Genomic DNA, 25826 nt, shown 5'->3' with positions numbered 1-25826 from the left:
CAGAGAAGCTCAAGTCAGCCCATCGCCGGGATGGAGATTCCACAGGAGTGTTTCCTACAGCACCATTCTTAGGTGAATCAGAGAAGCAACCTAGGTGTCCGGGCCGGAGGAGCAGATTAGACACACAATGGGATTTTTTTCAGCCTTCGAGAAGACGAGAATTGCGTCATTGATTATGAAATAGATACAAGTGGAGATAGTCATGGCATACAAATTAAGCCAGCTTCAGAAAGACAAATATCGTTAAAGTTTTCACAGGTTTTATATAAACACATTAGATCGTGCTTATGATAAAAGCAGGAGTGAAACTGTCTAGGCATTGGGGGAAGGGTAGGTGATGTTGAGGGGGCGTGGCTGGGGGGAAGGGTAGGTGATGCTGAGAGGCATGGCTGGTGGGGAAGGTAGAATGGGGGATAGGGGTGTGGCTGGGGGAGGGTAGGAGATGGGGCATGTTTATATGCACAATGAACATTGTATACTTAGAGAGTCCTCTTAAAGAGAGGCATAGGAGAAGCAGAAGGGAGCAGAGGGTGTTGCCGTCCCCTCTCATCTTTCTGAGATGGAGCCTCCTGTGTGTATGGGATACCCTTCTCCGCACCTGCTTAGAAAGGATTACTCTACAGCGCCCCCTAATACCTCAGGCTCTCTTCACCTCTGTCCAGTGTAGTTATTTCCCACAATGCCCCTCTTTGCCTCGCTTCATCTAAAAGCCCACACGTTTTACCATTCTCTGTCCTTCATTTCCTTAGGGGTCTTTTGCATCAAATAACGCTTTCATTTAATAATGAATTGGACGATTTTATTCTATTAGCCTATCTTATGCCAGTTTAATTCCTGGGCTGGGCCAAGATGCTAGGACAAGAGGAACAAGAGTTTGCCTCCTCTGCTCACCCGGATAAATGTTTCTTTGCCCCTTTTCGGTCTTTACTTGAAAGTCACTCACCCAGTGAGGACAAACCGAACTGCTCCAGCCGAAGATCACACCCTCCTGACCTAGTGCATGCAAATGTTTACCTCATTTTGGTTGGCTCCTTCCCCTGGAATTGAAAAGATTTTAGCGCGTTGATAGTTCCTGAGCCTGTCATCTCTCTTCCCCTCAGCACTGAGCCGACAGAAGATGCTAAGTGAGCATTTGTTGGTTGAATAAGTGTATGTGCTTTGCAAAACAGCTCACACCTCCTTAAATAACTAACGGGTAATTCTGAAGGAATCAGTTATATTTACTAGATGGCTTACAAAATAAGTATGGTTTAGGAAAATTAGACGGTTTTGGGAATACTCAGGTTCCAAGCTCTTTTCCCATTTGCTCTCTGCTCATTGTTGAGAAATGCAAATCACACACCAAACACTCTTCCTCATCTGTACGGTGCACTCATCTCGACTAGGAAGAAGCAAAGCCCGTTGAATGGGAGGCTGCAGGCTCTCTTCCGTTGAGGATAAGAACTGTTTTGCTCTTTGTTTGCAGTTCTCGAAAATTACCTAAAGATTAATTCCTAAAACGTTTCGTATTATATCTGTAGAAAACATTATTTTAGAGGCAACAGTATAATGAAAGCATTTCTTCTCCAAATTCCTGACAGCTTTTTATGGAACATTAAGGAAGATTCAGGTTTTTACCTATACTGAGTATATATTTTATTTTTATATATTTGAATTAATTTTCTGTTTTAGATTTATTTATTTTTATTGCATGCTTATGGGTGTTTTGGCTGCATGCATGTCTATGCACCACGTTTGTGCAGTGTACACAAAGACCAGAAGAACACCTGTGACCTTTATTTTTTTAAAAAAAGATTTATATGAGTACACTGTCGCTGTCCTCAGACACACCAGAAGAGGGCATCGGATCTCATTACAGATGCTTGTGAGCCACCACGTGGTTGCTGGGATTTGAACTCAGGACCTCTGGAAGAGCAGTCAGTGCTCCTAACCACTGAGCCATCTCTCCAGCCCTAGCACCTGTGATCTCAACTGATGAGCAGTCTCTCCAGATCTCGAGAGTGTGTTTTACACCTCTTAGATGCGTGGGGGAAGGGGATGGCGCAGCCCGTAAGCTTGTAGGCAAGCTCCACACTCTGAGTTTGTTCCGTACAAGCCACATGGTGTAAAGAGAGAACCAAACCCCACAGATGACCCTCTGTCCCTCCGCGTGCCCTGGCACACTCTCTTCCCTCACCTATACATAAAATTTAAAATATATGTAGGGCAAAATTGGAAGCGCGGTGGGAACAGTGCTGTAGGCTTGTTTGGCTGAGACACAGTACTTCCCCCAGTGCTCTGGTCCTCTACCACAGACCAGGTGCGGCCGTTCGTTCTCAGGGCTACTGCAACCTCCCTAGCTGCACAGACCAGTGAGCTCGAGGTCCAAGGCAGAACCGAGGTGCTCACCCTCCAACACAGCTTCTGATACTTTTACCAACGTCCCTCCTCCAACTCAGTGCCCCCTTCTTAAGTGGTCAAGAATACCAAATACCACCAGCAGCTGGAGAACCAGGTATTAACATATGAGCCCCTGCAGGACGTTCCACATTCAAACTGTTATGAGGCCCTTCGTCAACAGCGACTCCATGTTTATGAGTTTACTTTAGACCTTATGGTTATGATTACTGTTTGACATGCTCTGGCCCAAGCCAAAGGCCGCACACCCAGCCATGCAGGAGCCCTACCACTGAGCTGCACCCCAAGTCCTGACTCCCATTTTTTTTATCTTTATTAACTTGAGTATTTCTTATTTACATTTTGATTGTTATTCTCCTTTCCGGTTTCCAGGCCAACATCCCCCCTAGCCCTCCTCCTCCCCTTCTATATGGGTGTTCCCCTCCCCATCCTCCCGCATTACCGCCCTCCCCCTAACAATCACATTCACTGGGGGTTCAGTCTTGGCAGGACCACGGGCTTCCCCTTCCACTGGTGCTCTTACTAGGATATTCATTGCTACCTATGAGGTCAGAGTCCAGGGTCAGTCCAAGTATAGTCTTTGGGTAGTGGCTTAGTCCCTGGAAGCTCTGGTTGGTTGGCATTGTTGTTCATATGGGGTCTCGAGCCCCTTCAAGCTCTTCCAGTCCTTTCTCTGATTCCTTCAACAGGGGTCCCGTTCTCAGTTCAGTGGTTTGCTGCTGGCATTCGCCTCTGTATTTGCTGTATTCTGGGTGTGTTTCTCAGCTGACTCCCATTTTTAAACTTGCTTTGAAATTGATTTAAGACAAAGATTTCAATTCAATCAAGGGAAAATGTACCCATTTTCATAGTGGGTCCAATGCTACCTTCCATGACTGTTGTGAACTCTACCATCCAGAAGGGACTAAAAAACGCCTCTAATTTCACTGTCCAACACCAGGCACCACAAAGGCAAAATCCTTTTTAGCTTATGTACACAGCAGAGAAATTCCTCTTCATCCTTTAGGTAGGGTTGTGTTGGGGCAGGAGAGATGGCTTAGTGGTTATGTGCATTTGCTGCTCTTACAGAGGATCTGAGTTCATTTCCCAGCACCCGTGCTAGGTGGCTCACAAGCACCTGGAACTTGAGACCAGGGGATCTAACTTCCTTTTCTGGTCTTCACGGTTACATCACTCATGTGCACATAGCCACACATGGACATATACACGATCAAAAATGAGGCTAGTCTTTAAAAGACAGAACATGTATGGGAATGTTTATGCACAGAAAGCAGCTTTGGACTGGGGTTGTGCAGGGCTGGCAGGCAGAAGGACAGTGTCTTTGCAATCAAGGACAACGGAGTGAAAACGTACTGAGACCATATGAAGGGCTTAGCACGCTCTAGCTAGGGTCTCAGTCTCAGAACCACCCTCTGCTGAAAGGACATTGGGCACCTTCACCTCTGTGACATCACCCAAGGCGTCAACATGAAATAGTCAGTAGTGGCTTACAGCAAAGTCTGGTGACTTAGCCATCTGGAAGAAGTGCCTTCCATATACACTGTGGCCAAAGGCCAAATATTAAAACCAATAATTGACCAGAGTCAAGTATTGCCAGTCAAGAAAGAACTTTAGGAAGATGGGATTGTATTTAAATTCCTTTCGAATGTTCTAAAAGTCGAATTTGAAAGTTTGACACTTACGGTGAAGGAAAATTAATTTATCAGCAGGCGGCTTGTTCCTGTGGACCCTGGCTGTGTTGTGTGCCTGTGTGCCCGAGGGCAGCCGGTTCTCACTGCAGCTCAGCAACAGGGGAAGGAACTTGAGTTTGGTGTTCAACAGATCTCAAGATCTCAGAATCTCTTATCTTCTATTGCTGACAGCCTTTGTCAGTCTACAGGAATTTATTTTTTCTTTGACATTTGGTTTCTATAGGTGAAAATGGTATGGAATGGAGTTCTTAAATTTGAGTTTTAATTGGTAAGAACAAAATTTGTGTAGAGTTCCCCAAAACTGTCTGTCTTCCTCTCTGTCTATCTTTCTCTGTCTGTCTCCTTCTCCCTCTCCCTCCTTCCCTCCTTCTTCCTCCCTTTTCCTCACTCTCCCCTTCTCTCTCTCTCTCTCTCTCTCTCTCTCTCTCTCTCTCTCTCTCTCTCTGTCTGTCTCTCTGTCTCTCTCTCTCTGACTCTCTGTCCCCCCTCTCTCCTATCTCCTCTCTTTCCCCTCTCCTCTCCCTCTCCCTCTCTCTCTTCTCTCTCCTGTCTCCTCTCTCCTCTCTTCTTTCTTCTCTCCTTCTACCTCTCTCTCCCTCCCTCCCTCCCTCCCTCCATCCTTCCCCCCACCCCTCTCTCACTTGTTATCAAGTCACCCAATCAATATTTAACGCCCCCTTCAATGGCTGAGGCAGCTTCTGAGGAGCAGAACATCCAGTTATGAATAAGAGAACTCCTCTTCCTGGAGTCGAGTGCTTTGTACCCGGAGCCTGTCATGGCTGGGATGCAGAATGTTCCCTGTAGGCTCATAGGAGTGAAGACTTGGCCTTTCAACTGTTTGCACACCTGGGAGGTTATAGAAACTTCGGAAGGTGATTTGCCAGGGGACGTACTTCACTGAGACGGACCTAGAGATTTCATAGTCCAGACCCACTGCCTGCCATTTTCCCATTGTGGAAATGAGAGATGTGCCACCCTTTCTGCTGCCGTCCTTCCCAGCTGGGGCAGGGGGTATCCCTTAGGCTGTGAGCCTAGACAAACCCTCCCTCAACTTGATGATTGTCGGGCATGTGTTCCCAGTAACAAGTTACTAACAGAGGAAAGCGGACAGTGATCAAGACCATAAAGAGAGAAAACAGCCGCAGGCAAAGCTTGGTACTGTGGAGAGACAGAAAGCAGGGAGGGAGTGAAGGGACAAGGATAAAGGGAACCTGAGAGATTTCCATCACGACTGCATCAGAAACAGTTTCTCACCCATACTCTTCTTAGAGTCTTTATTCCTCATGGAACTTTTAGGGACAAATTTTACATCTAACCCATAGCCTGTCCTGACAGAGTATGACGCCTTCCCACTCAAAGCCTTTTCTCCACTTGGCCAGCTACCTTCAAGACTAAAGTAAATAACTGAGAGTAGATGTTGTTATGTTTCAAAGTTGTTTTTATTTTATCTGCGATTTCCTCGCGTGTATGTCTAGGCTCCACATGCGTGCCTGGTGGCCACAGAGGTCAGAAGAGGACATTGGGTCCCTTAGAATTTGTTACAGATGGCTGTGAGCTGCTGTGTGGGTGCTGGGAATCGAACCTAAGTCCTCTGGAAGAGCAGCGACAAGTGCTCTTAACTGCCGAGACATCTCTCTAGTCCCCAGAAATCATTCTTGGTGGTTAGTTTGTTTAAATGTCTCCGATGCCAGTACATCAGTCATATACCGTCTCAACCCTTTTGTCTTCTATATATTGCTATTTTTAAAAGTGTGGTTATAGGCTGGAGAGATGGCTCAGTGGTTAAGAGCACTGACTGCTCTTCCAGAGGTCCTGAGTTCAATTCCCGGCAACCACATGGTGGCTCACGGCCATCTGTAATGGGATCTGATGGCCTCCTCTGCTGTGTCTGAAGACAGCAACAGAGTACTCATATAAATAAAATAAATCCTTAAAAAATTGTGTTTGTTTGTTGATAAATAGATGCTCTGTTATTTTTTCCTCCCGTATTATCTTCCAAGTCTGGGCTTTCATAACATTCTGTTCTCTTGTCAGATTCATGTGCTTGCGCTGTTGTATGCAATACTGGTAGCCTTCATTATAGATTTATAATTGTAGCATTTTCTTCCTGCACTATTAGCCGTGTACTGTGTGTCCCTAGGCTGACGGGAGCTGGGAAGTATGAGAGCATATGCGGCATCTAGGGAGATTTTCACTCTATTGCCTCCCTGACTCCTTGTCAGAAATCTAGATTGCATTTTGGTTTCAGACAGTAGGCAGGCATGACGCTCTCTGCCTGGGCTGCCGCACAGGCCCTGTTTAGATGAGGTACCGATGGCGTGTGATCGCGCGGTTGCTTGGCACATGCGTACGTGTCTAGGGATGACGCCTGAGGTGTCGTAGATAGAAATGCTCACTTTCTTGGTTGTTCAACTTTCCCAAAGCCGAGTCTAAAGCCGAGTGTAGCTGTAGATTCTGGTCAAACACCGAGAGCAAGACAGAGCCCTCAGTCTCTCATCCTGTTTCTATCCAGCCAGGCCTTGGGAAGAGTTTACGAGTGCCAGTCATGGGGTTGACACTTTGCCAGCCCTTTTCAGGTCCATGGACCGAAGTGTTCAGTCTGATGTCTGAAAGAGTCTCAGAGAGGTTTTCTGAGGCTGGGCACTCATAAGTGAGTGGTCCTTTTCATCACCGTTGTTGTTTGAGTGTTTTCAAAATCTCAGACCTCCCCCGACTCCCATTTTACAGGCACAAACAGGTATTATCTGCTTGTAGACCAGTCTTTCTTTAACTCTACCCTACTGGTGACCTTTTCTACCTGAGAAACTGTTATGCGACTCTGGGTATGTAGGTACATAAAGGAAGCACACAAGCTAAACCTTTCCTAATAGCAACCGATCAGCGTAGTTACTAATAACAAACCATCAAGAAACTGTTTCAGACACTTCTTTGACATGCATATAATTTACCACTCATCAAAGAGGAAAGCAAATTTACGCACTAATGGGATGAGTGCGCTAATCTAATACAGAGCCAAGATAAACTATTCTGACTCAGTACGGGTGGTAGGGAGATAGTAAGAGCCATTACTCCAGCCATGTTCCTATGAGATCTGATAACTTCTGTGTAAAAATCACTGCAGGTCACAACACGCAACTGTCCATGCTGAGCCAGCTCAGGCCGTGTCCACTGTCACTGGCCATGTGAAGTGTAAACGCGAACGTGTTGTGTGTTCGCAACCCGGGGAAGCAGTGAAACTGCGTGTCTTGTTACCTCCCCTGTTGCCGTGATTAATGGTCCTGACAAAAGCAACTCGAGGGGAAAGGTCTTTTGTCTCACACTTGGAGGACACACGGCCCGCCTGGTGGGGAAGGTCCTGGTGGCAGGAGCTGAGGGAACTGGCCACGTTGGCTCCACAGTCAGGAAGCAGGCAGCCATGACCTCCTTTCTTATGCCTGTGAAACCCATGTGGAGTGAACAATGCTGCTCCCTGGATGGTTGGATCTGCTCGCCTCAGGAACCTCATCAGGGTAGCCAGATCCCTCACAAGCATTTCTGGAGGCCGACCTCCTCTAGAGAGTCCCTCAGGGGCTGGTCTCTTGGGCGATTCTAGATCCCGTCCAGTTGACAGTTGTCAGGTTACCTACAGCACAAGTGGCAACTGCCGGCAACACTTCCTGGCGTTTGATTTCGAATCCACCTGCTGCATGTTCTACCCTTATCAATGTCTTTTGCGACCTCACATTCAGTTACAGGAACACATGTGGGGTCATGACCCACCGCTGAAGAGCTCTGCCATAGGGGATGGTCTCATGGCCTGCGACCCCCTGCCCCAGCTCCCACTAGGAGGCCTGAGACCTGAGCGACCTCCTCATCAGTGCCTCTTGAGCTGATCATGTTTTTACTCTCGTGGACTCAGTGCAGCATCTTAAGACGGGAGCCAGGTCAGAGGCTGGGATTCTAATCATTAGCACGCTGAGAATGGGACGTTGTGTGACCCGGAATTTCTTCTGTATGATGCACATTTATGTGTGTGCATACATGTACTAATAGGCTATAAAATTACCTCAGGTGTCATTCCTCTGCACTGTCTGTCTTAGACATACGATCTCTCATTGACCCGGAACTCACTAAGTAGGCTAGGCTGGCTAGCTGGCGGCCCCAGGGAAAGAGAGGGCCTCTTCTCTTTCCTGCAGCACTGGACCACACTGTGTACTTCGATGCCCGCCCGGGTTTTTATAAATTGTTTGCAAATGTATCCAGGTCCTGGAGTTAGCGGCAAGCAGGTCAGTGGCTGAGTAATACTTCCTTCTGCTTTTTTTTAAACCACGTGAATTTTTTTTTTACTATGTAACACACACACACACACACACACACACACACACACAAGGTATCATTCACTATCAGTAGGAAACATGAGTAAAGGGGAGGGAAGCGAATTTGCCAAAAATTCCAAAAGCTGATTGTTCTGATTGACAGAGACGGCGTACACGATTCGGCTGGACAGTTCTGAGTCTTAGTATCAGTGCCGTGCATTCTGGCCAAGAGAATCGCATCCTCTCACCTCATAAATGTGTGGCAGCATCCCTGGCTAACACGTCCTGGTTTCTCCCTCATCCTGCCCGTTGGTCCCAGGCTGGAGCTTAGGGTAGAAAACTCTCCCAGAACCCTGGACATAACTCAAAGCCCTGCTCTTTCTAAGCAACCACAGATGTTCCCCGAGCCCCCGGCTGCATCTCTCTGCAGACACAAGTAGTAACTCACGTGTTGGTTGGCCCCCTCCACTTTAAAAGTACACTTATTTTGTGTTTGAGGCTTCTGGGATACGCAGAGAATAAAATGTTCATTGTTCGCTGCTGGGAGGCAGATTAAGAGTTTGTCATCTGAGAACTACTTTTATTTGTGATGAGAGCAGGTAGAATATACCTAGCCACAAAAGCCCAAATCTGTCTGGCATTTCAACTTTGGTTATCTGTAGTCCTCCAAACTGGTGAGCTCCTTGATCTTGAGCAACACCACCTCATACAGTTGATGGCTTCCTTGGTGGTTTTCTGACCATTGAGCTACACTGCTCCACTCCTCTCCATTTCCTTCCCGCCCTGCTGTCACGATAGTCACAGTTTCACCTCTCACACTTTTGCATTTTTCTTTTGAGCCCACATACACATGACATCATACACTCCCTGTGCCCCTGTGCCTGGCTTCTCTCACTTAACCTAATATCCTCGAGGTCTGTGCAAATGACAAATGGCAGGGTCCCCTAGTTAAGGTGAAATCAAATTCCGTTTCCTGTCCATCCATCTGCAAATGGCATCTGGAAGGGTGCCATACATTCACTGTTGTGAGTCACACCGAGGCGAGCACAGGCTTCTTTCTGAGGTGGAGATTTTCTCTCTCTCGGGTGCATACCCAGAGTAAGTTTAGCTGGGTTACGTGAGAATTACGTTTTTTTGGTTTCTCTGGGTTACGTGAGAATTACATTTTTTTGGTTTCTTTTGGAGTCTCTGCGTTCTCTTCCACAGAACCTGCCACAGTCTACTTTTGTATCAGCAGCGTGTGGCCTCCTTATCTCCACACAGATGTTTCTTGCCGTTTGCTCTTTGGAGATGCCTATCTGTACAGGTGTGAAGTACGACTCTTGGTGGCTTCACCGCTCATTTCCCTGCCGGGAAAGGAAGCTAAGCCCATTTCCGGGTGACTGTTGCCTGCCGTTCTTAATTTTGAAAGGAGTAATTATGTATGTGTGTGTGTATGTGAGAGAGATGGAGAGCCAAAAATGAGGCAGAGGGAGAGAAAGAAAGCCACGGTGAATCTGGGCAGGCCAGAGGGCAGGCTGAAGTAGGCTTGGTTAGTTTTCTCCTTCAGCCTTGCTTTTGAGGCAAGGCCTCTTTGCAGCTGCCCAGGGTTCCTCAGGACAGCTGACTTACCATTTTCTCTCTGATCCAGTCTTTGCATCCCATCCCACAGTGGGAAGGTCAAGGTCACAAATACATACTGTCACATCCAGCCCCCCACCCTGTAAAACCTGGGTTCCAGGTATCAAACTCATGTCACAAGGCCTGCACAGCAAGCACATTTACCCTGGAGCCATCCCGGCCTTGTTTCCCATCTTTGCTTCTTTTGGGGACAAACATTTGTTTGGGTCCTGGCATCGGATTATTGGTTTTCTTATGATTGAGTTGGAAGAACTCCTTATAAAAGTTATATTAACTACCAGACATGTGCTAGGCACTCTCTGCCTCTCTGTCTCTGTTTCTCTTTCTCGGTCTCTGTCTCTGCCTCTCTCTGTGTCTCTCTGTCTCTCTTTCTGTCTCTCTCTTTCTCTGTCTCTGTCTCTCCTCTCTGTCTCTCTGTCTGTCTGCCTCTCTCTCTCTCTCTCTCTCTCTCTCTCTCTCTCTCTCTCTCTTTCTCTGTAAGTTGCTTTTCGATGTTCTTGTTTGTTCCTTTGCTGTACAGAGCTCCTGAGCTTGCCGTGGTCTCCTTGGTTTATCTGTGGTTGTAGCCTAAGCTTGCTTGATTGTCCAATGTCTGGGATCCACTCATGATCTTCTAGGCTCCTCCAAGGGCTTGGGTCACTTCTCCAGCTCTGCCCTTTGTAGCACACACATTGTCTTCTAGGTTCCAGCTGCCTGCTCTCCACTGCTGCTGCTGCTGCTGCATGAGATGGTGGTCATCTCATGGTACTGGCATCTCCAAAACATTGCTGTCTTCTGCTACAGCTAGGCTTCACCAATAGCCTCTCACAGGCTCTCTTCATGGTGCCAGGCCTCAACTCCTCTGCATGACTCCTTCAGTCCTGGGCCATCAACTGCAACTGAGGCCTTCCACAGCCTCTCACAGTGCCCTCAGCTGCTTTTCACAACTCCTTCATGGCTTCAAAACCAGTACCATCTGGGTGACTGTTATACATTACCACGTCCAGTCACAGCACAAGGTACAACCTTGGCATCTCTGGAACACAGCCGCTTTGTGCTCTTCCCAGAAGATTTCACCTCGGTGATGCTGGTCTCTTCTTAATCACCACTAATTTCTTAGCTCCAGCATGAATAGTCCCAGTAATGCCAAGGTTTCACTTTAGTAGTTCTGGTATCTTGTTGATCACAGCTGATTCTTTAGCCCTAACTAACCAAAACCACAGATTCTTCACAATCAAAACAGTAACATCCCTAAAAAGAGTCTTTAAATCTTCCCTATGAAATTTCACAAGCCAGGCCTCCATCTTCTGCACTGTTCTCAACATTATCTTCCAAGCTCCTACAGGTCATTGCACAGAACTCTTAACACCCAATGGCTCTTCTAGCCCAAAGTTCCAAAGTCCTTCCACAGTCCTCCCCAAAACATGGTCAGGTTGTCACAGAAAACCCCACTCCTGGTACCAATTTGTCTTAGTCAGGGTTTCTATTCCTGCACAAACATCATGACCAAGAAGCAAGTTGGGGAGGAAAAGGTTTATTCAGCTTACACTTCCATGTTGCATCACCAAAGGAAGTCAGGACTGGAACTCAAGCAGGGCAGGAAGCAGGAACTGATGCAGAGGCCATGGAGGGATATTACTTACTGACTTGCTTCCTCTGGCTTGCTCAGCTTGCTTGCTTATAGAACCCAAGACCACCAGCCCAGGGATGGCACTACCCAGAATGGGTTAAGTCCTCCCCCTTGATCAGTAATTGAGAAAATGCCTTACAGCTGGGTCTCATGAAGGCATTTCCACAACTGAGGCTCCTTTTTCTGTGATAATTCCAGCTCATGTCAAGTTGACACACAAAACCAGCCAGTACAATGATGATGGTGGTGATGATGGTGATGGTGATGGTGGTGATGGTGATGATTATGATGGTGATGGTGGTGGTGGTGATAGTGGTGGTGGTGGTGATGGTGGATGGGAAAGGAATAGAAGAACAGTCTACAATAAATGGAATGCTGGTATGGCTGCAAAATATGACATTAAAATCTTTGACAGGAAAAAGACTTTTGTCCCCTGCCCTTTTCCTTGTCTTCTTCCCATTGAAACTAGCAAAGATCAGAGAGCAGGAAGGATCACCTAGCCCATCTCATGAGATTTTAGTTAATCTTTCTGGAAACTCATTGTTACACCAGAAGTGTGCCTCAGGAATCTCACAGGTGCTTCCTATTGGCCATCAAGGTGTGCCTTTGTGTCTGCAATTTGTCATCTCATTTACTCATTAAAGCTTGGCGACTGATTGGTTCACCCATAATGCAGTAACAAGGCCAGTACCTGAGGAAACAACAAGAGACTATAAGGTAGAACATTAGGGGTAGGTAATCCTGAATGAGGCCAGTATTTCAAACACAGAGGGTGTACAGCCAAGGCAGAGGCCATAGTGTCCATTTGCGTCAGCTCCTACTGAGGCTGAGATCAAAGGACCACTGACAGCAGTTGCCTTACCAGTGTCTTAGACCATGTCACTCCTTTCACACCTGCTTCTACTCAGAGGGGCTCTGAGGAGCTCTCTGTAATTGTGCCCTTAATTTGGGGTACTACTAGTTTGGACCACTCCTTTTCACACTCCTGTAGCATCACGCCACACAGTTTTTAACCACCTGGTAGTTACAGCCGGGCCACGGGTGTGTTTCTGCTGTCGTAAATGCCTAGTTGCCCTTCAGAGCCAGCCCAAGTCTTTACAGGACCTGGATGGCTGGACTAACCCATGCATCCCCAAGGATCATGCATATGTGACCTGAGAGCTGGAATGCTTTTCTGAAAAACATTTTAAGCAAACTATTACGGTCATGCAGCTCAGTGACTGGGAGTGCCAGTGACTCAGAGTGTGATCCGCACTGTGCTGTGGAGACTCTGCAGAGGGAGCTAGCACCGGGGTGAGGCCGCACGTTCCCATGGGGGTGACAGATGAGCGACCCAGCTGCTCCTTGACCTGCCTTCTTTTTCTCTTCCTCTCCTAGGAAACAAATGGAAGACTGCTGCAACCCTGCCTATCTCTTTGCAATGACGAAGGTGAACTCCCCCATGGGGAAGAGCCTGTGGTATGACGGGGAGTTTCTATACTCGCTCACCATCGACAACTCCACGTACTCCCTCTTCCCCCAGGTGAGTGGAGTCTGCTGCACTGTGATAGAATTCGTTCTACTTCTCACAATCCGACAGGGTTACAGGGCTCTGCTGACCCATTGGGACCTCATCTCTCATCTTCTCTTTGCTCATGTTAATCTTACATACTTTTCCTCGTGTCCTTCCATGTTCCATCCACCCTTTGATGCAAGGAAGGAAGTAAAATATTAACAAGGAGGACCTGATAGGTTCACAGTTTCCCCCGTCACTTAGATCTCCACGGAATGCCGGTCAGGCCATGCTCGCATCCTTGCATTCCGAGATCAGCGGTGGAAGGATTGGGAAGATTTGAGATGCTGGAATGTTTTCTTAGGACTGCTCCTGTCATTGAGGAGTGGGGATCCTATGTCTCCTCAGAACTCTTGAATGCTACTCCTGTGGCTGGATTCTTGCTACGGAGTGGAGGAGTGTTGGGTACCAGGAGAAAGCATTCAGTCTGGCCACTTTTGAAGTGCTCTAAGACGACCTTCCCTTACTCCCTGTTCTCCTGCTTGGTTTCCTGAACACCTTATTAGCATGCTTTTTTACTGGCTGGTTTGAAAAAAAAAGACAATTTTTATTTTAGAGACCTCTTGGTGGAAGGTGGGGAGATCTTTGGTAAGCAACCATTAGGGGGAAGCTAAGAAATGAATTTTGGTCTTCCCAAGTCTTTTGGGTAGCCTTAGTTCGGGGTGAGATAGTAGGACTGAGCTTCAAGTACCCTGTAATGAATACATAATGAGCATAGTCCTAAGAATGAGGGCCTATAAATTTGTGCCATTAGATCCAGAGTCACAGCCTCTGCAAAGCAAGCCTGTATTGCTGGGTACATACCTGGAGGTTTCTAAGTGAGCACATCACAGAGGTACCCGCGTAGCCACGGTACTCCTTCACTGCTGACAGGAACTATGAAAATAGAGCCAGCCCCCATGTCTGTCAGCAGAGGAACAGATAAAGAGGATGTGGTCCATGTGCACAAAAGGAAAGTTATCCACGTGTAAAGAAAAAGTGAAATCACATCATCTCTGAGAAAATGAACGGAACCGGAGACCATCATGTTAAGTGGAACTTAGAAAGCGGATATCACACCCTTTCCCTCATGCAGAATTGTAGCACATGCACGTGTGTGTGTGTGTGTGTGTGTGTGTGTGTGTGTGTCTATGTGTGTCTGTTTGTGTATCTATGAGGGCATTTATATGTCTCTGGATGTATGTCTCTTTCTCTCTCTCTCTCTCTCTCTCTCTCTCTCTGTGTATGTCTGTGTTTGTGTCTGTGTATCTGTGATTGTGTGTGTGTCTGTATGTGTATCTATGAGTGCATTTATATATCTCTGGATGTATGTCTCTGTGTCTGTGTGTGTCTGTGTGTTTGTGTGTGTCTGTCTGTGTATCTGTGATTGTATGTGTGTGTCTGTGTGTGTATCTGTGATTGTGTGTGACTGTCTGTCTGTCTCTCTCTCTCTGATATATATATATGTGTGTGTGTGTGTGTGCGTGTATGTGTGTGTGTATGTTGTACATGGGCATATGAGAGGAAGGAAGAACCAAGAGGATGTGGGGAAGAACAGAAAAGGATGAGAGGGTGTATGTGTCATGAAAGCAGAGAGAAGAGATATTTGGGAGATGGAGAGGGAAGGAGGAGAAATGGGGAAGGCGGGGGTCGGGGGATCCAAACAAACTATAATGGAAACATCACAACACGACCTACTCTTGGTTATGCTAACCAAAAATTAATGAAACAACAACACGAAGGAAAGGTCTTGTACGTACTAGATCACCCTTGGGTGTGACACTATAAACACATAGTTCTACAGGGAATGCTGTTTAAATTGCAGGGCAGGAGGGAACCACCAGTAACGAGGGGGCTGGAGAGATGGAGAAAAATGGCCGCTCTTGGAGAGGACCTGGGTTTACACTTATGAGGTGGCTCACCACATCCAAGATCCAGTTCCAATGGCTCTGACTCCTTTGCCGACCTCCTTGGGCACAGGCGTGCATACAGCTCACATACACACATGCTGGCAAACACTCATAGAAACACGATGGAGCAGATAGAAATTAGGAAATGCAGGTTGGGCAGCTGGCTTGGTGGCAAGAACATCTGTGCTATAAAGCATGAGGACTAGAGTTCAAATCCCCAGAGCCTGTATAAACTGGGCATGACTGCTTGCACCTATAACCCCTGCACTGAGGTGGGGCTGGGCATGGGGGTGGCAGGGACAGGTAGGTCCCAGGAGCTCACTGGCCAGCCTAGCTAAACCAGTGAGCTTCTATTCAAGGCGGGACCTCGGCTCAAGACAAGCAGGCAGGGGACGGTAGAAGACACTGGAGAGCCTCAAGTGTGTGCTCATGGGAGTGCACACTCACATGCTCATGCATATGCACCACATACAGGCACAGCACACTATATACACACTTGCATAAACACACGCACACACACTCTCGTGTGCACATGCTGGTAAGTCAAGCGTTAATTCTGTGCCAACATTCATGTACTTCTTGCACTCTGTTGCTTTTTGCTCTGGAGGATTCCTAGTATCAAAGGAAAGTGGGGTCGAGATATGTCTGTGTCTCTCACCAATTAAACCCATTGGATAACTTATCCATCTCTTCTGAGATTTAGCTCTTGTCTCTGTAATATAGGCCATATCTTTTCACAGAGTGGCAGTGTAGACAAATTTACCAGTGTGCGACGTAACCTCTGATTGCCTGGCTCATGTGCTGGATCCTGAGTCCAGGAGTCTTAGTCAGGACAGGAAATGTATGGAAATCACTCTGGGTGCTTTAGGTGAAAAGATAATTTGTCAAGGGAGTTGGGTACTTCTAACACGAGAAGGGGGAAGCAGGGGCCGAGATGCCACGCCTACAGTTGAGTTCCAGAATGTGATTTAAGCTTTCTAGGATCAGAACATTCTAGAACCGTGGCCATTCCTGTGGCCGTGATGGCATCCAGAAGAAACAGTGGCCAGAACATAAGTTTCTCTTCTTCAGGTCTCATTCAAGTACTTGGAATGCGAAGATTAATTTGCATCCAAAACACTAGAAGCCGGTGGTGGCAGGCAGCCTTTATTTCCCAAGCTTCGGCAAGATGGTAGCAAGAGGGAGATAGCCAGCTTGAACCAGTGCACGAGATCCTATGGAATTAGTGCTAGCCATGCACGCTGGCACATAGCTGTGATCCCAGTACAGGGGAGGCTGAGGCAGGATGTTCACAGGTTGGATCACGTTGAAGGCCACAGCACACCTGGCACACTTGATCTCAGTCTGTGTCACCATTCTGAGCAGACGGCACTCATGCTACGCTGTCCTTCGCATGGAGGAGACTCAGACTCAGGCACAGAGTGAGTTCAAGGCCAAGCTGAGTAACCACAGCAAGACCTGGCTCTAAGACAAACTTCGAAAGGAAGAGCAGATACTGATGAGGTAAGCGAGGATGAGGGGGGAAAATGTCTTTAACAGTAAGAGGAAAAGTTAAAAGCAAGCCCAACGGGGCCTTTCATAGTTGAGGGTTTTCAGTCATGCCAAACGGCATTCAGCTTTATGGGAGGAAATAGATCAGAGGCAGAGAGATGATTAAAGAGACGCAAACTAGCCTGCCGTCACAGGAACAGGAGGGAAGGAAGCATTTCCTTTTCAAGTGCGAACGGATGAATTCTGTGCCTGTCACCATCCAAGAGTAATAAAGGAAAAATGTGTCTTTCTGTAGGGACCAGAAGCCATTACATCACCATGTGTGCATAATTGTGCAAAATGCTCAGTTGAGTAGGGTTTTAAAGTTACATGATGATTTCCCCGTGAGACTCTGAAATGACTAATTACTTTGCTAACAATCTGGAAAACCAGCAGCAACATGAGTTTGCCAACCCCTCTGCTCCCCCCCACCCCCGGAGGAGAAGGAAGGTAGCGTATTCAAAAGCAGGTGAATAGGCTCTCCTTGGTTTGGAGAGCAAGCATGGCTTCCCCTGAGTGCACTGGTCAGCCCTTTAAAGTGGTCAGACTGGTCGAGACTCAGAGCTTACATGCAGGGTGCCGCTGAACTGCTCCCGTCATGGCAGACAGGAAGTGAAGTCACAACAGGAAGTGGTCAGGACAAGGTCTGGTCCCCAAAGGCCATAGCAACCTACTTCCAACCAAGCACTGCCTTCCACCATTCTAGAGCCTTCCAATAATCTATCCCAAGAAACCGAGTCTCTCAATGGATTGAAGCATTCATAAGGCCATGGCCCTCGTGATCTAATCTCTGTGAAGACCCTCACCAAGGGATGCCTGACTAACCCCTATCCAGTCTGATCAGCTGGTTAATCCAGATCACAACTCATCGGCTGAGTTTCAGTAAAACAAGTCCCTGGTCACTCATTCCCTAGCCCAGCCTGTGTGTCTCTACTGAGCACGCCCCCTACACACCCCACAGATGTTAGCCAGTATTCTCATTGTTATCATTCCTCTACCACTCATCCTCACTGCTGCTGCCAAGGTACAAGAGGAGAGAAAGGTGTTTATTGCAAGAGCGTTTTGGGTCCTCTTTGGGGCCGTGTCCTTAGATGAGGATCTGAAGGGTGCCGTAACTTGGAGATGTCACACCAAAGCTTTGCTTTCCCAGTCTGCCAACTCCCCACGGACCTTGTGCAACTCCCCACGGCTTCATCATCAACAGTTTTGAGTGCTGATGCGTGATAGTTACCTGCACAATTGCATTCGCACGTATTACTGTTCCCCAAAAGTTCTCTCCTGATCCCAGGACTTTGGCGTGAGCCCTGGAGGGAAAAACTTCCGTCTTGGTGGCAGTGTGATGCTTCCCACATCACACTGAACCCATTCCCACCTACTTGTTTGCCAGGACGCCATGTCTAGGTTCCACCCAGACTCAACGGGAAGGGATCAAGGGCTCATGTACTTATATCAAAGGGCTCTGCGAATGTACGTTGTTGAAATAACTGTTGAACATGATTAGGCGTGGACACCTGACTTTATTTTAATAATTTAATTATTTTTTGCTGGAACTTTTTAATAAGGATTCTTGGAACAGGCTTCAAAACCTCCCAAGGATGGGGAGCCTAGGCTAAGAGATTTCTGTCATCTGAAATACTTGGATAGTTAAACTGGCCAGTTTGGATTAAGAAACACCCAGATGAGAAACCCACACTTCTGGGTGTGTCTGTGGGAGCATGACCAGAGATGATTGGCATATGGGAAAACATCTAAGGGGGAAGATCCATCCTGAATATAGGTGGTGTCATTCATAGGTTGGGGCTTCAGGTGGAACAGGCATAGAAGGAAGAGGAAGCCATTACTGAAGGTACACTTCCTGCCTTCCTTCCTGGCTATCATATCAACTCAGGTTGACCACAGACTCCCGACCATGGAAGGGCTCACTTTAATTTTTGCAGGGTGTGTGTGTGTGTGTGTGTGTGTGTGTGTGTGTGTGTGTGTGTATGATGTGTGTGTGTATGCGTGCACGTGCATGCATACAGAGAATAAGTATGATGATTTGGAGACAGTTTAGTAAAGTGCTTACTGTGCAAGCATGAGGACCTGAGTTCAAATCCTCAGTGCCCACATAGTGGCAGACACAATTCTAGTGCAGGAGGTGGGGTGCACAGACAGGTGGGTCAGTGGGGCTCAGTGGCCCACCAGTCTAGCTGGGTTCTAGTGTGAGATACTGCCTCAAACAAGGAGGGTGACACCTAAGCTTCCCTTTGGCTTCGATGTATGTGTATACTCATGTATCTGTACATGTATCACCCCTCGACCCACGCACCAGAGAGACAGTCCCTACATTGGATTAGCATTTTCCTTATTAGTTAAGGATCTTCTATCCCTTTCTCCCTTGTTGTACGGTTCTGGGGGACTGAACCCAGGGCATAGTGTGGTAGTGCTTGAGCCACACCCCCAACTTAGGACTGTCCCTGCTAAGCCTTCATAGTCTAGCACATGCAACAATTACTGTATCAAATTTATTTTGGATTAAAATACTTCGCTTGGAGAAGCATACACTTCTTTAGAATTGAGCAAGAAAGGCACAGGGATTATAGATACCACATCTGTGCTGATAGGATCTGAAAAATGCCCCTCTTGGTACAATAAAAATATGGTTAGCTTCTCACTTTCTCCTCATGATGAATAGTCACATGGTGTGGGTCACAAACCAAACCAGTTTCCTCACAATAGTCCCCAAAGCCATGTACAGGGAATAAACACACCACACACCATGCTAACACTGGCCTCCATCTCCTCATTTGATCACAGGTTCCCACTGTGCTCCCCTTAGCCTGGCTAGACTGTGCCCTCGGCCTCTGGGTAAATCCAAAATAGTTTTTGAAACTGGCCTTGCTGAAATGACAGTGCACGTTATCCTTCCTCATAGAACTGTGCTGAATGTCATGTTCTCAGCTCCTGGATATTCCTGTGTCTCACAGAAATTTCTTTTTCCTCCTAGTGAAATCTGTATCCTGCTATAAATAGTTGTATCACTGTAGTCGCTTTCCCAAATACACACCCTTTCAACTGTAAAGAAATAAGGGGACTGAGTCTGCAGGGCACAGAGCATTGGCAGATGCGTGTTTCATTATACTGTCAGGCTTGCTTTGTAACCAAATGGGTGCTTGCTTATCTCTAGTAATAGGAAAGTAGAGAGGGGGTCATCCAGGAGTGGGTCTTGACCACTGTGTACTGTCAGATCTTCTTTTGCTGAACAACACTAGCTGATAGCAAGGGAAATACCTTAGTTCCAGAATCCCGCCAGGAAGAGGGAGACCCAAGAGAAGTCCTGACACACTAATGCTTTTGTGTCATTGGTCAGGACTGTGTCACATGCACAGGTCTAGCTGCAAGAGAGGCTTGGTAGTCCAGGGCTTGAATTCCAGGACAACACACTGCATTTGCCGACCCATACTATGTGCCTGGCTTTTGTCATGTCATCTTGGTCTGACCTTTAAACTCTTCTGTACATTGTCATCTTTCACTTCATGGGTGAAACTAAGACTGAAAGGTGTTAGACACCAGCTCTGGTGTCCAGAACTGCTGGGCATGAAGCCGGGATGGGAAACTGAGCCAGGAAGATTTCAAAGATTTCATGAATTCCAAAGATTTTATAGATGCCTAGGAAGATGGCTAAGGTATTAAAGTGTTTGCCATATAAGCATCAATACCTGAGTTCAATCCCTAGAACCATGTAAGAGTTGGGTGTGGCAGTGTGCGTCTATAATCCCAGCCCAGGGAGGAAACATGAGAAACCTTCACTGGTGTTGGCACAGCCAGGCTAGCCTAATTGGCAAGCTTCAGGTCCAGTGAGGAACCTTTAAAAAAATGGAGGGTGATTTAAAAAGACTTAGGATGTCTACCTCTGATTTCTATAGGTGTGTGTGCGCGTGCTTGTGCTCACGTGTGCACACACGGACACACACACACAAACACAAGAAGCTGCACACATGCATGCACACACATATATACACATGAAGCTGCACACACATGAAACTGCACACATAAATGTATATGCATGCACACACACACACAAAGCTGAACATATTCATACACACGAAAACCTTAAAACATTGTATCATTTGTTTATTTCTGTTAGAGACAGGATGGATCTCTAGTAGGCGAATTATTCCCTGTCACTTGTTACTTTGAAACTGTCTAAAGACTTTCCCTCTCCCTACCTTGGACAGCTGGTGGCTTTCCATTTGTGACCATTCAGGAGGAAAACAAGAGTGTGGAGTTGGAGACTGCCCACTCCTTCACCATACCGTATCTGTTTGGCTTTGTGTGCCCCAGTAAACCACTTGGAAGAGAAACAAGCAATTACATTGTTTCGATATTTATACAAGAGAAATCCAGGTCCCCAGAGAGACTCCAGCACCTCTGCATGTTGCTTTCGTGTAGGAATCTAGAATCACTTCCTCCATTATCAGTGAGAGATTCAGGAACTTACCTTTCTGGTTTGGGTCAAATGATGGATAATAGAGACCCATGTCCACCCTTGGTCTTTTCCTGGTGACATTTGTGATTCTATGTAAGTTTTACTCACTATGTCCACTCTGATTTTATAATTTGTAAGATAGAATGAATGACCTCTGGTCTTTAAATTTTGTGGTATTTTCAGAAGCAATCTTAAAACATGTTTAACACACATGCTATGATTATCACTGTTGGTTTTTTGTTTGTTTCATTTTGTTCTTAGTCAGGGTCTCAGGTGGGCTAGGCTCTCTGGCCTCCAGCACACTCAGTAGCCAAAGATGACTCTGAATACTGGCTCCTCCAGTCTCTACCTACCAGACGCTGGGGTTGTAGGCAGAGACTGCCATGCCCAGTTTACCCAGTACTGGGGAATAAACCTTGGGCATCATCATACATGCTAGGCAAGGCTCTCCACTGACTAAGCCACATCCTCAGCCCCTGTTTGTTCTCCTCTGCCAAAGCATTTGTGGACTTGAGCCTTTTCTTGGAACTTTGGTGACACCAGAGAGTGATGTGCAAAAGCTCCCCACTAACCAAGGGCCGAAGTCAATTTCCCAAGACAGTGTAGGATTCTGTTGAGTGTAGGGCTCAGGGGAATGTGGACCACTGATGGAAAGCTATAGATTTGGGAGCACATACATCTCTGTCGTTATAAACAGGCCACAGGGTAAATGGGAGAGATAATGGGATACGAAGCGTTGATTCAGTAAACTGAGCTGGCGGTTTTGCAGTGGATTGTTGTCCGTCTTTCTCCAAAGAGCTACTGAGAAGACAGGTGCGTCATGAGAGGACTGTGGAGTAGCTGCCATCTTTGTGTTTGGCTTTCATGGGCATGTCTTTATATGGGTGCTTTTTGCTAACGTGGGTGCCTGCGCACCACTTGCGGGTCTGGTCCTGTGAAGGCCAGGAGAGGGCGTCTGGCCCCTTGGAACTGGAGTTAGAAGCAGTTGTGAACTTGGGACCTAAGCCCTGTTCCCAGACTGTTGACAAGCACGGCCCACAGTTCTCGAGGTTTAGTCGTCCGGAATCACTTCTGAGATAGCACCCGGTTCTCATCCTGGGCTCTAAACTTCTGACAGAAATTCAGGCTGTCTGTGGAGAATGAGAATGAATCCCACGAGGCTGTCGAGTTTTTCCCAGACGAGATCTTTAGGTTTTATTCTATATTATGTCTAGCTCCGTGGAGCCCAACTACAACAGAGGAGTCAAAAATCTAAGGGAAGGAGAGGATTGGGCACAGTGTTAATTAAGGAATCATCTTGGCAGCTCGTTAGAAAGCGGGTGCGTGGCTATGTGGTGGAGAAGGTTTTGCTTTTGGGAGCAAGATAACGTTTTGTAAATTGAAAATGAATAGTTTTTTAAGTATAAGATTTTGATTCCTCTTGGATCTAAACTCGGGGTTTTCAAGCTTTCTGTTCTTTATTAAGGTGGGAAAAGGTGTTGATGTTGAGGTAATTGTAGTTGAATTTGGTAAGAGTTTTCCTGCAGTGGCTAACCCACTCTTCCCATAACAGCATTAATTACCCGTCATGGCTTAGTCATCTCTTAAAGGTATTATAACATGATTAAATTTTACCTGCCTTTTGGAGGGGTCATTGAATCCACAACGGAGCTGAAGGAAAACTTGATGTTCTTTCTTATATCCATTTAGAAATTTCCCCATCATCGACGTTAGGCTAGCATCTCCTCAGGTGTAATGGAGTCGCTGCCCAGCATCCTCCAGACAGCTCCTAATGAGCTCCCTGCATCACACTGACCTCCTCTACCGTCCATTTTCCAAGCCGCTGCTCAAGTCACCATTCTTAAAGAGCAAGATAAGACTCTGCCTGCTCGTGCTTTCCCCTCAGCGCTGGACTATGGACTCATTCATGTTGAGACAAAGGCAAACTCCTTAACTGCTGTCCACCCCCATTTGACCTGGCGTCATCCGGGCCTCTGGGATCAACTTCCACATGACTGCTCCTGTCCTCATACTTAATCTTACTGGTCCTCATAAGTCCCACGCGTGCTCCCTGATTTAACAGAGATCCAGGCACACAGTCCCCTTTCCTTGAAGCTCCTGGCCTCCTCCTCTTTAAGTTCTGATTATCCCTTAGATTTTGTTTGAATTTCATGTTTGGGATCTGTGTTTCAGTGCACAAGGCCCTTTCTCCACTTCTCTGGAAAGCTCTTAGAGAAGACACTCAATTAGGGTAGGTATCTGCGCATAGCATTGCGCTTAGAATGTAAAAGAGACTTCATACGTTTTAGCAGGAATAATGAGTGGATAAATAAATGAACGAGTTGATTCCCGGGTTTTCTTTTTTCTCACAGACACGTTAACATCCATTTGAGAGTTTTTCTTTCATGCCAGACACATCCAAGTGAACTCAGTATCTTATAATGTTCCTTGTGTGTTCAATTTTCTGTTTTGCCAGCTCGTTATCTGTTCATATTTGTGCCTGAGCTCCCACCCCCAAATGTTCTGCATGTCCTATTCGGCTGGCGTGCCAAGGCCTCTTCTGAGCTGTGATGCCTCTCCTCTGCTTAGTGCCGTTGAGTAGAGACCTGAGGTTCATTAGCAGAGTGGAGGTGACAGCTGTACAGGGGAAGGAGTGTGTTTGGGCAGTCCCAGCCCGAATCCTTGGGACGTCAATACAGTTATTTTCAGATGGCTGTTACAATGTGCTCCTTCTGTTACTCTGTGCGTTTTTCTGTCCCTATGCTCGAATCCCTATAACAAGCAGTGTAAGGAAGAAGGGTATATTTTGGATTGCAGTTTGAGGGTGCCCTTCATCACCAGGGAAGGCACAGGAAGCCGGGGGGCTGTGGCTAATGTGGCAGAAGTGCCAGCCATTTTGTTCACATGGTTTTGGACTAGGGAAACAGACAAAGGTCAGCTATAAGGGAGGCCCACCATGTTCAGAGGCACATTCCTTCTAGCCTCCTTCCCACTAAAGACCCTACCACCTTTCCAAACAAAGCTCCCAGGAAAACGAGAGCTAAAACACAGAGCCGGTGGGGGAGTTTTCCATCCAAGCCTTGATTTAACACATGACTCCATGTCACTCCTGACAGGTAGTGTATCATTGCGAAATACCCAATCTGTGGGACAGGGTAGGGAGAAATTGCTGTTTTGCCAGAAGATTTATATGGAGACATTGGCATGGCCCGGCTCTGTCTACCTTCTAACCAGACAAACATGATAAAAAGAGCCTAGGGCAGCGTCCTAAGAACCTGGCCTCTCAGTCTCCCTGTTGTTGGTTTCAGCACCAGTGCTAAGTACGGTGTGCTGCTCTGCCTTAATTCAGTTTCCCGACATCTGATCTTTCTGGATCAGTTTCCCCACAGAACACATGCGTGGGGCTCATGTTTTTAGATTAACATATAGCCTGCGTGTTTTTGAGTTATCTTGGCTCAGCTGGCGGGGGAAAATATCTTTTCATCTTGAAGCACTCTGGAGCCAATATGTTTAGGAAACGGGCCAGTCGATACAGCCTCCCAGCAACCCCTTGCCAGAGACAATCATAATTTTCAACCCCTGAGAGCTTCTACCCCTGAAGAGGTTTCGGCAGCAGGAACAGAACAATACGCCTTTGACTTGAAAGTTTGGTGACTTTCCTGGGATTAGTAAAACATCATAAACTTAAGTAATTTCCAAAAGTTCCTTTTTAGACTGTAATCACATTTTACGGAAACGGTGCTGAGAGGGAAGTGCTAGAGTGCTCAGCCATGTTCAAAAGCCAGCCAGGAATGGGTCGAGAAATTAAGTAAATCCCAGCCATTAGCTTCAGATGTATCTGGTAGCTTTATGGCCGACCTTTTGTTTGAAGAACTAATAGAAGCGGGGAAAGACTTAGAAGACGAAGGGTTATGGCTTCCGAAGATAAACACTGAGCAAGCAAGATTTATAAGACATAGGGTGCATGAACGGGGGTCAGAAAACCTTGGGGAGGAAGGCAGACAGTACTTCACTAACAAAGAAAGGGGGTGGGCCTAATGCTGTAGATCATGGTGGCCATGTTTGAAAAGAGCATACTCAAAGGGAATAAAAATTGTGTTTTGGAACCTACAGGACTCTTGCCTTTCTACTTTGCCAGATGGTTGACAGGAAACTAGTGAGGAGTCGGGGGTGTCCACGGGATTAGGGTGTAGGGAAGGCAAGTGTGGGAGGCTTAAGGAAAAGTGACCAGAAGCAGAGATGTTCTCAGAGCAGGGTGGGTGACTGGCATTTTCATGGTCAAGACCTTGGTAGTAGCAAGAACTGTGACTCCTAAGTGCCAACCTCGGCCTGTTTCGTTGCCATTGTATTTAATTACTAACAGTTCGTTCATTTGTTTACTTATTTATTTATATGTGTACCTGTGCGTGTGTGCGCGCATGTGTGTGCACACCAATTGTGTGTAGGTGCTTTTAGGGGTCAAGGGTCAGAGGGCGTCAGACCCTGGAATTATTAGCAGTTGTGGGTGGTAAGATGTCCAACCTGAGTCCTGGGAACCAAACTTGAGTCCTCTGGAACAAAAACGACCTCTCTTAACCCCTGGGCCATTTCCCAGCCCCTTGTTTAATTAATTTAATAGGCAGTGGAGGTATTTTCTCTTTTCACAGCCGAGGGAAGCTGAGGTTAAGACACAAGTGCTTAGTGAGCCCCCAGGGACCCTCTGAGTCGTCCACTGCACTGTTCTTGGTCTTCATGTACACAGCATGGCTGGTTACACGACGTGGGCCGTTTTTATGAACTGAACCTCTACAAGACGG

The 25826-nt window shown here is 46.9% G+C and overlaps 1 protein-coding gene across 1 annotated transcript in view; it reads left to right on the top strand.

The window, feature by feature from the left end:
* Positions 1–25826, top strand: part of St8sia1 (ST8 alpha-N-acetyl-neuraminide alpha-2,8-sialyltransferase 1) — a 129207-nt gene that overhangs the window by 37817 nt on the left and 65564 nt on the right. Inside the window, exon 2 of the mRNA XM_032905371.1 lies at positions 12990–13134. Coding sequence (XP_032761262.1) covers positions 12990–13134 — 145 coding nt within the window. The remainder of the gene's footprint in view (positions 1–12989; positions 13135–25826) is intronic.

This window comes from Rattus rattus, chromosome 6, assembly GCF_011064425.1.
Source record: "Rattus rattus isolate New Zealand chromosome 6, Rrattus_CSIRO_v1, whole genome shotgun sequence".
In the NCBI taxonomy this organism is placed as follows: domain Eukaryota; kingdom Metazoa; phylum Chordata; class Mammalia; order Rodentia; family Muridae; genus Rattus; species Rattus rattus.
The sequence above is the reverse complement of the archived record's forward strand: the minus strand, read 5'-3'. Positions and strand labels throughout refer to the sequence as shown.